The sequence below is a fragment of the Miscanthus floridulus genome, chromosome 7, assembly GCF_019320115.1.
Source record: "Miscanthus floridulus cultivar M001 chromosome 7, ASM1932011v1, whole genome shotgun sequence".
NCBI lineage: Eukaryota > Viridiplantae > Streptophyta > Magnoliopsida > Poales > Poaceae > Miscanthus > Miscanthus floridulus.
Window position 1 is genome coordinate 48448292 of NC_089586.1, and position 15187 is coordinate 48463478.

General features: G+C 42.4%; 1 protein-coding gene across 2 annotated transcripts; it reads right to left on the reverse strand.

Annotated features, from left to right (window-relative positions):
* Nucleotides 1–1905: 1905 nt before the first annotated feature.
* LOC136463189 (uncharacterized) lies at nt 1906–3716 on the reverse strand. 2 transcript variants are annotated; one of them, XM_066462207.1, is made up of 2 exons: nt 3192–3716; nt 1906–2009 (listed from the first exon to the last, which is right to left on the reverse strand). In XM_066462207.1, the coding sequence occupies exon 1, from the start codon at nt 3561–3563 to the stop codon at nt 3219–3221; it is 345 nt and encodes a 114-aa protein (XP_066318304.1). In that variant the 5' UTR covers nt 3564–3716; the 3' UTR covers nt 1906–2009; nt 3192–3218. The 2 variants fall into 2 exon arrangements, with proteins under 2 accessions (XP_066318304.1, XP_066318303.1); XM_066462206.1 differs by lacking the exon at nt 1906–2009 and adding an exon at nt 2110–2893.
* Nucleotides 3717–15187: the final 11471 nt, after the last annotated feature.

Consider the following 15187-nt stretch of genomic DNA (forward strand, 5'->3'; position numbering starts at 1 on the left):
CAACATGCTCCACCTGCATGCGCATACGCTGCAGCTCTTTTTCTGGAACATGATCTGAGGGCAAACTGTCAGTAAACATCACAGATTCATTGAAAACAACACTCCTGCTCATAAAAGTCTTTCCTGTTTCAGGATTCCACTAATTTATAGCCTTTGACTCCCGAACTATAACCAAGGAAAAGACACTTAACAGCTCTAGGCTCTAATTTTCCATTATCAACATGAGCATAAGCAGTGCATCCAAAAACTTTCAACTGTGAATAATCAGCAGGCGTACCAGACCATACCTCAATGGGAGTTCTTTTATTTAGTGGAATAGAAGGCGACCTGTTTATCAAGTAACAGGCAGTATTAGCAGCTTCAGCCCAAAAATGCTTGCTCATCCTGGCATTAGACAGCATGCAACGGGCCTTGGACATGATGGTTCTGTTCATGCGTTCGGCCACACCATTCTGTTGTGGAGTATGGGGTATGGTGTGATGCCTAACAATGCCTTCCGATCTGCAATAATCATTAAATTCACGCGAACAAAATTCTCCACCATTATCAGTACGAAGCAATTTTACCTTCCTTTCAGTTTGCCTTTCTATCATTACTTTCCAGTCCTTAAAAGCAGCAAAAGTATCATCTTTCTGTTTCAGAAAATAAGGCCAAACCCTTCTAGAGTAATCATCAATAATTGTAAGCATGTAACGAGCACCACCAAGTGAGGACTTACGGGAAGGACCCCATAAATCAGCATGAACATAATCAAGAGTACCTTTAGTGGTGTGAACAGAAGTGTTGAAATGTACCCTTTTATGCTTCCCGAAAATACAATGCTCACAAAACTTTATTTTACTCGAAGTGCAGCCATCCAGCAGGTTTCTCTTCATCAATTCTGCCATACCATGGTGACTCATATGTCCCAAACGCATATGCCAAAGGTTAGTTTTACTAGGTTCATCATTAGTAACAGCAGCAACAGCGGAATCAGAACCAGGTAAGGTACACCCTCTAAGGACATATAACTTTGCAGAATTAAGATCACCTTTCAAGCAAACAAGAGAACCTTTTGATACCTTCAGAACGCCATCTGAACCGGAATATTTGTAACCTTCTGCATCAAGCGTGCTCAATGAGATAAGATTTCTGGACATCCCTGGTATATACCTGACGTTTTTCAGCGTGCGTGTCATGCCATCATCAGTCTTGATCTGAACTGATCCAATCCCCACAATGTCACACGGGTTATCATCTCCCATCCGCACAACATCCCCTTTCTGCACAGGCTTATACGAGCTAAACCAATTTCTGTTAGTGCAAATATGAAATGAACATGCGGAATCGAGAATCCATTCATCATGACCAGCAACACAACCAGCAAATACTACCAGACAATCTCCAGAATCATCATCAGACGCAGCAGCAGCAACAGAGACCTTACCAGCCGACTTTTGTTTCCTCTTCTCCTTATTCTGTACTTTTCTGCAATCCTCGACATTATGATTTGTCAGCTTGCAATAAACACAGAACTTTTTATTACCATGCGGCTTGGACTTTGAACGGCCTCTCCTTTCGTAGTTCTTTCTACCATCATTGCCATCATTTGAGGATCTGTTTTCAGTTCTGCCTCTCACATGCAAAGCATCGCCCTTGGAGGACGACGTCCCGTCATTCTGCACCATGCCTCTCATCTTCTCCCTAGACTGGAGAGCCTCATAAACTTCCTTTAGGGTTAGTTCATCACGACTCAAAAGTATGGTGTCACGAAAATTTGCATACGAATTTGGCAAAGAACATAGCAGTAAAAGACCTAAGTCCTCATCATCATACTTCACCTCCATCGACACTAGGTCGGCGACGATCTTCTTGAATTCAGCGATGTGGCTCATCACTGAATCCTCCTCCTTCATCTTCAGGGTGAACAGCTTCATCTTCATCTGCATCTTACTGGTTAGATCCTTGGACATACAGATCGATTCCAGTTTCAGCCATAGTTCTGCAGCAGTTTTCTCTTTTAGACACTCCTGCAAAATATCATTATGAAGATGCAACTGAATTAGCAAAGTGACGAGAAAAACCGGCTGGCTATCCACATCTCCCGTGGCGAGTTGTACGTGCGCATGGTCTAAATTACCTCAAGGTTACACGTAAAAAACCGGGCATAAAAAATTTCATCGCACTGATTTGACATGTCTTGGTATCAATACTCGCCCTGCCGTCGGTCGACCGGTAGTCAACACAGGATTTATATTTTTCCAGTGAATAATATATCTTTTACAGATGCCGTCATGCATACGTATGGCTGACAGTGCTGTACTGTCACCGATGTTATGAACGACGTATAGGAATAAGAAGTAAAGAATCAAGCCACAGAGGAGACACACGATTTAACGTGGAAAACCCCTCCGATGTGAAGGGGAAAAACCACGGGCACCAGCCAGCAACAATCTCACTATCTCAAGAGTTTTGGGTTACACGCCTATGGCGGCTTACAAGAGAATCAATCTCCACAAAACCCTAGCAAGGGTGTATATACCGCTACGCTCCGGCCCAAGCCTCCGGCGACGGGCCTCCGCTTCGCTCCGTCAGAAGCATGGCCTATATCTTGGAGTGAATTTGGAACAACTCCAACAACCGACACTACGACTCGAGGCAGTTGAACTGTTTGTGAAGTAATCATGCGCGAAAGCCTCAACAAAAGTGAGCATGTAACTTCTTGGTCGGATTAAAAGTAGGATGGCAGAAACCATCGTTTAACAGCTGGGACCGGAGCAAGACATATAAAAGTAGAAACAATTTTAAGCAACAAGAGAGAAAAGATTGAAATGACCAGCACTTGAAATAAACACTCTGTCTTAGCTTCTTCATCATCATGTGCAGGCGGCTGCGTCTTCCTGGCTAATCCGATCTATACATAGCAAAATAATAAGGAAAAAAGTTGGAAATGCTGCTTAACAAACAAGTCATCAACTAGGCAGCTGGACGCTAATGACTAGATTATCCCTAATTAAGTATCCCCAACAATACACTACTATATAGCCCGATTGAACTGAGCCATGGCCGTCCACCAGTAGTAACCACTCGCTCTTCAGCGATTGGCTTTGCTATATCCTACAAGTTTTCCCACCCCACACAGGGTGTACACCAGAACATGCTTCGAGTCTTGGAGACTATCAACAACAACAACAAAAAACGCAAGTACGTACTCATATGACAAGACAGCTGCTAAGTGGCTAATCATCGGAGGTGGCGGCCGCCGTCTCGGCCGGGCACTCGACGATGCTCTGAAGGCTAGGCCGCCATCCGTTGGTGGCGGCCCGGCCCTCACGCTTGGGCGCCATCTCCGGGAGCACGTCCTCGAGGCGGCGGTCGCCGGCCTTGAGCTGCGCCACCAGCCACCCCAGCTCGCCCTTGGTCAGCACCATCTTCACCTTCGTAACCGACGGCGCCACCCCTTGATCAATTATTACCTCCTCCTCATCACCAGCAGCGCTTCTCCTCCGCTGCAGCAGCTGCCGTCCAGCTTCTATGGCGCCACAGCTGCTCTCGCCGCCGCTGCTCTGGACGCAGTTGCCCATGGCCGAGACTCTGTGACTGTACCTGTACCTATAGCTACTAGCTAGCTCCACCGCTCAAAAGCTAGCTAAGCTCAGGCCGCAGCTACGTTAGGTTGGTTGGTTATTGGGTGGCTTGGCTTGGTTTGGTACAGCCGTGCAGGCGAAGTGAGTCGTAATAAGAGGGTGGGGGTTGGGACGAGGTAGAGGCATATATCTGAGCATTATATAGTAGTAACTAACGCTGTTGTTTCGTTTGTCATGTGTGCTAGCTGGTGCATCGGCAATGGCAATATATATGGCGATGAATAATCCATTTACAGTCGCTTTCTTTTTCTTTTTCTTTTTTTTGGTGATTTACAGTCGCTTTCTAGTTTCTAGGGCACATGGTGGGAGCCTCGTTACTTGCTTACATTTGGTGCTTCGCGTGTGGACGTGCAGCACCGCGAAATGCCCGAGGGACGAAGTCTGCTATGTCATCCCAACACATATAGGAATTAATAAGTGACAGTTATATATGATTGCAGTTATCACCAAAACACTCACCACTTACCTAGGAGCGAGTCTAGATGCTTACAACTAGGCACCTATATATTTTGTTATGTTTGGTCACCAATTATATATAAAAACCCCGGTGAGCTATTTTAGTTTAAGGACTCTTCACCCAGCATCAGAAAACCCCGAACCCCATGCCCCGTCCGCACACAGGGTCTGTTATCCGGTGAGAGGGCCGGTCTATTTCACCTGTGCTTCGAGAACGCGGGACAGGTGAGCGAGTTTTTTTTCCACACCGCCAACCAGAAATTCGCCTCACAAAGGATTCGAACTCTGGCCACAGGGTTTTCCAATCCATTATTGCACATGCGTGGATATCCTGTTAAAGCATCTCCAAGAGTCTTTCTAAATTTCACTCTCTAAATCTTCATTTGAAGAGTCATTTACATAAAAATTAATTTCTATATCTTTTCATTCTTCAATAGTTTTTTATATCTCATGCGCACTCTAGAGAACCATTCTCGTCTTCTATTTTTTGCTAGCGACAAATCCGGAATAGAAGATGGCTATATTTGAATAACCATTTAGAGAAGCTATTGGAGTGTAATTTTTCACTAAAATCTCTATTCCTATCATTTAGAAAAGATATAGAGAATCTCTGGAGATGCTCTTACGGATGATAAAACTATACGTTATAAAAGCATCTCTAACAGATTAGCCAAAAAGAATAGTCAAATTTACTAATTTAGCTACCCTCCAAAATAGATTTGACAAAAAAATACTATAGTACTCCAACAGACTCTGTAAAACCAAGATGATAGATGGCTAGTAAGAGATAGACTATCCAAAAGTGGAGAGCGAATGAGGTGGGATGGAGAGCTACTAAATTTAGAGAGTCATTTACCTAGTCTGTTGGAGACGTTTTTCCTCCAATAATAACCAAATTTACTTTTGAAAAATAATTTAGCTAATTTCTCATAGATGCTCTAAGAAACACAGAAATAGACGAACATTTACAACCAAAGATACCAAAATTAGGTCCGGACAAAAAACTCGTAACTCGCTAGCTCAGTCAACTCGCTCGTTAGTGGCTCGACTCGAGCTCGGCTTGTTTGAATTTTTATTTAATGAGCTAGCTCGTGCCAGCTCGGTTAATTAACGAGCCAGCTTGCGAGCGGCTCGCGAGCCAAATCAAGCCAAGGTAATTCACATGACAACAACTGCAATCGGCCCATATATCCCTCGGCCCAGCCAAATACAACTTTAAGCGGTCCATATATCCCACTGCCTATGGTCCAACACGATTAAACACTAAAATTCTAGACCAATAGACCCTCGGGCCCCACCCAGTTACCCCACCGGTCTAGTCTACGGCATCATGTTCACACGAGACGAGTCTAAAATTCAAATGTATTTTGTTTATTCCATCTTAAATATGCATGTGATGTGTTTGTTGCTAACTTACAGTTATAATCTCTACATAATATGTTTTTGTGTTTTGGCTCACGAGCCAAATGAGCTAGCTCAAGCTCGCTAACGAGCCAAGCCGAACTAGTCTTCTGGCTCGTTTGTATAACCAATCATAACGAGCCGAGCCATAACAAGCCGGCCTGGCTCGATATTCAGCCTAACCAAAGTCACAGGCATCCTCGACCACAACATATACATGACAACATTATTAGGGGACACGTCCGTCGACCAACGTAGACGTACGACCCAACCCAACCGACGACGTTGGTAGTTAGCTGCACGTGAACTCGCTACCATCCATGCACCAACACAATTATAGGCCAATTGGCACGAACCCAAAAGTTTCCGTTTCCATTTCATGGTCGTCGTCCTACTTGAGGTGGATCAACTTCTATATCATCAGCTGGGCCAGGAGATCCGACTACCCATAGAGTATATACATAAATACACATAATAAACGCATGCAGGCGTATACGTACATATATGTAGCAATGTTTCAGAATAGGGCTGTCAAACTATGTGTCTTTCATCTACAGCGTCTTCACTAGCTTCTGTTACATACATACCTGATTTTCAGCTGCGTAGCTTCCGCTTAGCGTCGTGGATCATGACAATGCTACCAGCAGTGCCGCCCCTAAGGGTAGTCCACGAGGTGCGACGGCCGAGGACCCAAGCAGAGGAGGGTCCAAACCCAGGTATACAAACCCTCAGGTCCTATAGTCCATTAGACATTAGCAAACTAATAAGAAGAAAGACATAGAACTGGCTAGGCGGTCCAAAAAGACAACATTGACATTTATTTTCTAGTTTTCTTTCCCCACGGCCCTCGGGTAGAGAGGAGGCGATGAGTCACGCTGCACACAACATACTCTGATCGTGAGTTCGGGACGTGCGCCTTACACGCGTGGAGCTGGCGAGCCGCGTCGCCGCGAAGAGCTAGACTACCGGAGACACAGACACGGCGCACGAGGACGGCGACCAGGCATAGCTCCACGACGACGACATCTTGATTCTTTGCTTCTTATGAATTGCAATCACCGATTAGTTGTTTAGGCCCAAGGTATTTTTTTCTTTTTTATTTTTAATTCAAATTAATTATTTGTATAGTATTCCAGACTTCTAGTACTTTATACCCATATAGTCATATTTTTCTTCTAATTTACATGTTAGAATTTTATAATGTTACCTAAGAAATATTTGTCATGGGTGAGAAAAGAAAACGAATATATTATTTTTTTAATCTACATTATTCCTCGATAATTATCATACATCTACAGATATATTCCTTAATCTATATTGTTCCTCGATAATTATCAGACATGTTAAATTAAAAATATGTTATTGAATTTGCTTTCGTTTTGCAAGTAAAATTAGCATCTATATATTATAATATTTTATACATGATCAAGAGGGACTGTTACGACGAAATCGCCGGAGGGCCCTTAAAATCCTAGGACCGGCAGTGGCTACCAGCCTATACCAACATCCGGCAATCGGTACAGGAGCTAGCCACGCAAATTGCCATGGAAAAAAGAAGAAACAATACAAAACGCCTAACAGGATGACTAGCACGGTTAGAGACCTGTCATGGTCAGTCAGAACATGAGCAAAGCCGTCTACTACTAGTCTACTACACAACGGGAGGCAGCTGGAGAAGGAGAAAAAGAAGGCAGCGGATCCTGGCAGAGTGACAGTCCTGACAGGAACAAGCGACGTCGAGCGTTTAGCGGCGGTACGGTTCGCCATCAGCCCATCGCCCATCGCTCGTGCAATTTCCCGGCTAGCTAGTTCAAACGCTCTTCCTGCTGACATGGGCATAGCATCAGGCTGACATGGCACTACTCACTGGAAGCTGCCAGCATTTGGCGTCTGCAAGAGAACAAGCAGCGGAAAAGATAGGAGATGGTGCAATTGGCAGCAGCATCTACAATGGAATCAAAACCTGACGAAACTATGTAACGAACCAGCCAACAGGAATTAATAGGGGAGAATCCTAAACTATTTGCGAGCCAGCAGTTTTGTTAACCTGGATAGTGATAAACAGATAAACAAATTGAGATGCATCATGCATGTGCTGCTGTCATGTTCAGGACTCTCTGCAACTTGGCCTCCGAAAGTTGCAACAAGCGCACAAGAGCACGACACTGCTACATTGCAATGAAGAAGATTGGTGATATCAAACACTCCTGGGCTCCACGCTTGCAACGAGACAAGGCATTATTTTCTTTCTTTTATTTTTGTAGATAATATATAAATGATGCAAACAATGACGTTGCAAATGCGTACAGTGACCCTGCCTTGCTTCTGATCCCTTTCCATCCATCTGTAAGCCCAGAACATAGTGTGTGGACAAGAACAGCAGTTGGTGCATCGCAGTCACGACGATGTCAGAGCGAAAATATGCAGGATTTCATTGCGTTAGCCGTTAGGAGCTGCACTGCACCGATGCCAAAGCCAAAGGGCGAGGAGGGCTCTTCCTGTCAATCATCACTAACGAATCTGTCTCAGAGCGAGGCACGTATCATCTACACAAATTAGTTTGTGTTTTGGTTTCCGGGACAAGAAAGGAAGAAAATGGCCAGAGATGGCAAGTGCATTATAGTATTGCAGATAGTGAATTCATCCACAGATTTACAGGAATGATCGAATCACAATGTCAGCAGCAGCACTACATCAGGCGCAGGTTCAGCTACTGCTCACGGTCCGGCAACAGAAGGCAAATTAACACGCCCGCTCCACTCGATGGGCCTCGGCCGTCCACACACGCACCTTGTCCCAGCCACCGTTACACGGGCCCCGTTTGGCAGTAGTTGCTGTATAGGCTGGCGTGCTCTGTGTATTACTTAAGAGAGAACCGTGAGGAAGAGTGGACCACAAGTTGAACAATTATCAAACTCCCTGATAGAACCGTCCTGGTTCTGCCGTCTCCTACCTTTCTTCCCCTTCTTCACGATTTTCCTCTCAATTTCCCGCTATTGCTAACACCTGGTATCAGATCTTGCGATCCATGCTCCACTTCCTTCCCCGATTGCAGTGCGCCTGATTGTGGTTTGTTGACACTAGTCCATCAACCCGTGCTCTCGCACGGGCTATAATTTTAGGAGATATAAGTATTAGGTGCTGTTTAATAATCCATTCCTTTCAAATTGTAAGACATTTTGACTTTTCTAAATATATCGTTTTTACTATGTATCTAGACTGTACATCTACGTGTATCAAATCTATGTATTTAGAAAATTCAAAAAGTCTTATAATTTGGAATGGAGTACATCTGACTAATAAAGAATTATTTGTATTAAATTATATGTTTTCTATTTGTAGTTATCATAATAGATACTCTTTAGTCTATATGTAGTTATCATAAACTCATTAATTACTATTTCTTCAAGTAATTAATCTATATATTTTTTCATATTCATATTTTTTCTTTGCACGACAACTCTATATATTTTAAATATACAATTACATTGAAACCTTACCATTAATCATGGTGGCTCTTGCTACATCATGTATCTTATGAAGTTATGAATCTAATTGATTTTTCAATGTTTTTTCTTATCGACTGCTATGGATTTTTCTCTCTCTCCTCATGTTAACTTTAAACTCTTGTGCTTATTGTATATTTCATTAACTCTCCCTTTTACACTTTTTTTAAAAATAAGGATTTAGATCATAGAGTATTTTCTTAAGTACTACAATACCATAAGCCATTATTTGAAACATGCACCATATCGCTTAAGATAAGCCATAGAGCTTAAAGTGAGATCTGGAACTGGGTAGTAATGCTAACCTCAAGAGAATTTCAATACTTAAACTTTATAATGATCGAGTTTTTACTCTAAAGTATTTTTAAAGGGCAAGGAAAATATAGCCACCAGTGGTCTCCCACACTTCTCAAGATGATTGAATTTTACATCAAGGAATCATATTTGTAGTCATGGTTATACTATCAATATAGACATAGGAAATATTTAGTAAAATACATAAACATATCTCAAGTAACAATATATATAAATTGTATTTTGTGGTTACTAATATGGTTTCAAATAATTTGTTAGTATCATTAGCATATGAGTTATCAAGAAAATATTTTTTATGTGATGAAACATAACATATGTATTTTATTGCTCATGCATGTTGGCACGGCACATATATTTTCTTTAACCAAATCTTACTATATTAATATTGATAGAGGTGGGTATTGTGAAACATATACACGCTCTATTTGTTATATAAATAATTTTTTTGTAAGGAGATGTTGATATTTTAGATGCAAATTTGAGGGGGGTATTTAGTTTTTCTAATAATTAGATGAAAATTGAGCTATGTAAATTATCGATCATAATAAGAGGAAGTCGGTACTTCAATGTAAATTTACTTTAGATCATGTTTTTTTAATGACATATGCGAGTAATATAAATTAGAGTCATGAGTTAGTTTATATTGTTTTACACAATAGCACAAATGGATAGTTGTTTAGAAAATAGAATAGATCCAATAGCTATTATTATTATTATCAATGTTGATTAGGTTATACCTAATTGATGGTAGGATGTTTCTGACTTTTATGAGAATTTCTAAGATCTAACTTTTCTTTTCAAATCAAGTCTTGTGAGGATTAACATACATGCTCTAGCGAGGACCTTTGGTTAGAATTTATAGTATTTATCCTTTTTTCTAGTGTGATATGTATTTATTTGAAATCTAGTATTGAGATATATAAACTCTTGATAAATCTATAGTTTATCTTTTAACTTTTATAATCAAATTGCAATTTCTTTCACATGTGAATTAGATATTCTAGTATTATTTATCTTTTATTCAAAAATTGTTTTTATTAAAAAGACTCTTTTCCACATAAGTTGAGACTTTGCTTTCATCCTGACACCAAACATGTTGAATTTGTTCTATCGCAATATTATATGTGTAGTATTATTAATATATCATAGATTGCATAAACTTAAATTAATAAAATTGATATGCCATAATGTTTTAGTAAAAATATATAAACTTATTTAAATAATAACTTATGAAATTTATGATCATGGAGTATTAATATAGAGTGTTATTGCAAACTGGTTTGTTAAGTGAACAATTTTTAATGTTTCATAAGTTGTTAAAATAAATATTTATTCTAATGTTTACATGTTTATTTGATATACGTGGTGGAACATAGCATTATAGTTATTTTATTTCACGATTATAGAAGTCTGGAATTAATTAGATATGTGTATATATCATTTGTGGTATTCATTTAATTTTTTGTAATAATATATATTATTATATATGTGTAGATTTTAGAGATTTTTTGTTTATTTTTTATAATGGCTAAGGTACATACAAATATAAAGGTAATACCTTATATTACCTTTCACGACGACATATATGGATAGGTTAAATGCAAAGTTAGAATATTATTTTGTATAACTTTCATAATGATAAAGGTGGATAATTTATAAAATCATTAGGAGGTATTTTAAATTATTTTTCATAATAGTAGATGTGGGTAAATTTAGATACAAACTTAAAGGATTATTTTAAGTTATCTTTCATAATGACAAAGCTGGTAATTTAGACGCAATGTTAGGGGTTATTTTAAATTATGTTTTATAATGGCCAAGGTGGGTAATTTAGATGCAAATTTATAGGGTTATTTGGAATTTTTTTTCATAATAGCATATATGGGTAATTTATATACAAATATAGGGGGTTATTTTGAATTATCTTTTGTAATGGCAGAGATGGGTAATTTACATGTAAAATTAGGGTGTTACTTCATATATTTTTCATAATGGCAGTGGTGCGTAATTTTTTAATAAACTACAATAGATCTAATGGCTAATATCGGCGATAATGATTAGAGTCGACCAAATGAAAGGCCGGATGTTTCTGATTATTGTGAGAATTTCTAGAATTTATCTTTTTTCCTAGCGCGTGTGGTGAGAATTAACGTGGTGTCTTTATTAGGACCTGTAATCAGTAATAGTAAGATTGATCGGGTTCATGAATTGCTGAATTCAATTTTGAGGTCCCGTAATTCTATAATTTTGCACCGATCTTGGGAAATTTTCGCGATCTGGAGCACCCACCCCTCCACCACACCACCGCTTCACCCGATTCACGAATAAGCACAGCACCATGAACCCCGACACCTAGCTGCTCTTGGCGAAAACCCAGAAGCTGTTCACCAAGCAATCGAGCACCATCAACAAGCAGCTCGCGGATCAGAAGGATCTGCTCAAGCATCGCTTAGCTGAGGCCGATACCGCCCTGGAGAAGCGCTTTGAGGAGTCCGATTCTGCCATCGAGCAACGCATCATTCGGCCTGTTCGCTGGTTGATTTCTGAGTAGGTTTGGGCTGGCTGGTGTTAGTTTGTTGTGAGAGAAAAATACTGTTGGCTGGTTGATTTGGGCTGGCTGAAACTAACAAGCGAACAGGCTCATTGATTCGGAGCTATACGTCAGGGCACCAGCCTCGCCGCCATCAAAGCTATCGCGGGCCAGTTCAAGTCATGGCACCATGACACCGATGGCACTATGGATGATCTTCGCCTGGAGGTGGGCAAGCTGGCGAACCAATAGGATCGTTCTGTGCTCGATCTCGCGGCCTCGGCACCAGGATTGATGCCTTCCCCCTCCCTCACCAAGGCGCCTTCAAAACATGACAATTAAGCACCAGGACGATGGACACGATCTCGACGGCTTAGCCCAAAACATCGTCGGTTGGGTTCCTGAGGCGACCCACGGCGAGGCCACATCGGCTGTGGTTCCCAAGGCACCGCCCCAATGCTCCCTGCCATTTCACATTGAATCAGAGCGCTGCTCCCATTATTAAACTGCCCTCGGTCGGCTTCTCCGCCAGCATATGTCCTGACCTATTGAGAAACCTCAATCTCCTCACTCTCAACTGCAGCTCGGCTATTCACACCCTCTGCAGCGCTGTTGCCATGTCGACCTCCCGCTCCCTCAATATGCATAACACCCTAAATTTGAATTTTTAGGAAATAGAGCTGAAATGATTTATTTGTGAATTTTTGTGCTCACAAAATATAGGAAAATAACATTTCTCATTTAATTAAAATTTATCATAAGGCTTAGCAACATGTTTGAGCATACATGCCCTTGCATTTGATGTATTTGGTTGAGTGATTTTGATTAAAAATTAAAATAGTTAAAATTGCTTTTGGAAAGAAATTAAAAATGGCTATGAAATAAAAGAAAAGAAAATTTAAAAATAAAAGGATGTAAAAGTTGTGAAATTTTATTTTTGGAAACTTACTAAAATTTGCTCACTTTTATTTAGAATTGAAAAGTATATTCAAAACTTTATTTGAAGTTGCACTTGGTTTACATTTGAATTTGGTTTTTAAAACAAACTAGAAAAGGATTTGGAAAAAAGAAAACCCTCTCTCCTCCCCTCTCTCCCTTTCGGCCTGCATGGCCCAGCCTGTTTCTTTCTCCCGTTGGCCCGTTTCTCTTTTTCTTCCCGTCGGCCCAGCGTTCTCCCCTCTCCTCCCCGCTGGGGCCGAAGCCCAGGTTGGTCTGCCTCTTCCCTCAACCGGCCTGCCTCCGTTTTTTTCCGCGTTCGGCCCAACCTCCCTTCATTCCTCCCCCTTGGCCCGACTCTCTGTCTTTCCCCGCTTCTCCGCGTGGCCCAGCAGCACTGCCCCGCGGCCCACCCCACGCGCCGGCCCAATCCACGCGGACGCCACCCGCTCTCCTTTCTTCCTCAGTCGCCGACCGCCCGGGCCCGCCCGTCAGTTCTGCCTCCTACCTCGGCTCGTCGTCGTAACGGACTCACGCCAGTGTCCTTGTCTGCCCCGACCTCATCGTTTGTCGTGCGCCCCACGTGAAGCTCCCTTTAAAATGAAGCCTCGGTGCCGCACGCCGCCCCTATCCCCTAATCCTAGCGCCTAGATGCCTCACCCTAGCCCTAGCTACGCCGTGCACCCTGGTCGGAATTCCATCGAGCCACCTGCCGTCCGCCATTTGTTGGGAGTATGCCCTAGAGATAATCATAGAGATGGTTATATTACCTTGTGTCCGTGATATATTATGAGTTCATTGAATTTCCATTAAAGACAACTTGTATCGATTAGCAATTATATGAATTGTTTGTGAAACTCTTTTACTTGTATGGTTATTCTAATGTTGTCCCTGGTCAGAGTTTGTGTGAGGACACACATGAATAATGGATCAGGCACATTATTAGTTGATGACTATGTTTCACAAGTCATGGACATGGAGATGTCAAACTAATAATGTGGGCACATGTATGACATGGAGCTGGACTGACCCAACGTGAGATGTTGTTATTATCTCTATTCACATCATGTACGTTATGTCCTTAGACTTGAGATTGTTGTATGTATTCAAGATGTGAAATGACCTACTCAGGGACTATCAAACGCTACTCCGTAACAGGGTAGTTATAAAGGTGGTTTTTTGGATTTGTCGGGAAATATGCTATGAGACATAGACAATCAAGAAGGAATTTGCCTCTCTCCATATGAGAGAGATATCACTGGATCACTCTAATGATTAGATCAAGAAATGCATGGCCGTGCTTGGGTTAAGTGTTAACCTATGAGTTGGACCAAATATCGTGAGGCAAGGGAATAACAAGTATGTGGTTTTGTGGTGGTCCGTCTGATATGATATTTGCGTACGCATAGGAGTTGACATGCCTTGCTAGAGGCCGCTATCAACTAATGGCCGAGTAGGAGTACTCGGGCCATGTCTATGTGTGCGTGAACCCATAGGGTCACACGCTTAAGGGGCTGGAAGCCTAATTCGGATTAGATCCAAGTTAGACAAGGCTTAGGGTTACTAATGGGTCTCCAACTCGGGAGCTCATTAGGGACGCCTATAAATAAGTGGGGTGGGCAACGGGGCTAGGTATCCATGCCTTTTTGGCAGCAGCCGCCGCCCATCCTACGCCCGTGCCTGCTGCTCCTCGTGGACCTAGCAGTCCGGAGATGTGACGCTTCCTCCCTGTACGTGTGGATACCTCAGGAGGTGCTGCATCTAGAGGCACAAGGACAAACCGCACGAAGGGGACGGATGTACGGACGACCTTGCAACTGCATGGCACTGCTACGACGTGTTCGACTACATCGAGTCGCTTCCGCTGCACCTGCGCATCTAGTGGTAATCCCGTGATCTATAACTAGCAGTAGATCCTGGTTTATGAGGTCGAATTTTTTGTTTTCCGGCTAGCGTAGCATCCTCATAACCCTACACCATTAACTCCGTCGCCGATTCACCGCAGTCCGGGGCCGTACGGAGCACCGAGATGAGGTGACAAACCTGATGGTGCCTTCCCCTCCTTCTCTCTTGCTCCTATCTACCGTAGTGTTGCCATCGTAGTTTCGCTGCAAGCTCCAAGCAACCCAACCCGTCGTCGCTCGCCACCGTGCAGTCGCAGCCTTCCTCGAGCCCTCCATTGAGCTCTCCTCGAGCTACTCTTGCTACCCAAAGTCTTCCCGTGCCCTGTGGTGACTAGGAGCGTCAAAGCCGACGTCGCCAGCAAGGTCCGACCATGGTGCCGCCATCCAGGTACTGTTCCGGCGGCCAGCTCTTCCCCTCTCCGCTCTCAGCCGTCCGATTCGAAATCAAGAGTCCAGATTAGAACGTACCCCTTCGTTGGCTCTTTTACAAAAATCCCCTTACAACTATTTAGA

Excerpts from the sequence above, each read along its gene's own strand:
- LOC136463189 (XM_066462207.1), bottom strand. The coding sequence starts at position 3,563 with ATGGGCAACTGCGTCCAGAGCAGCGGCGGCGAGAGCAGCTGTGGCGCC.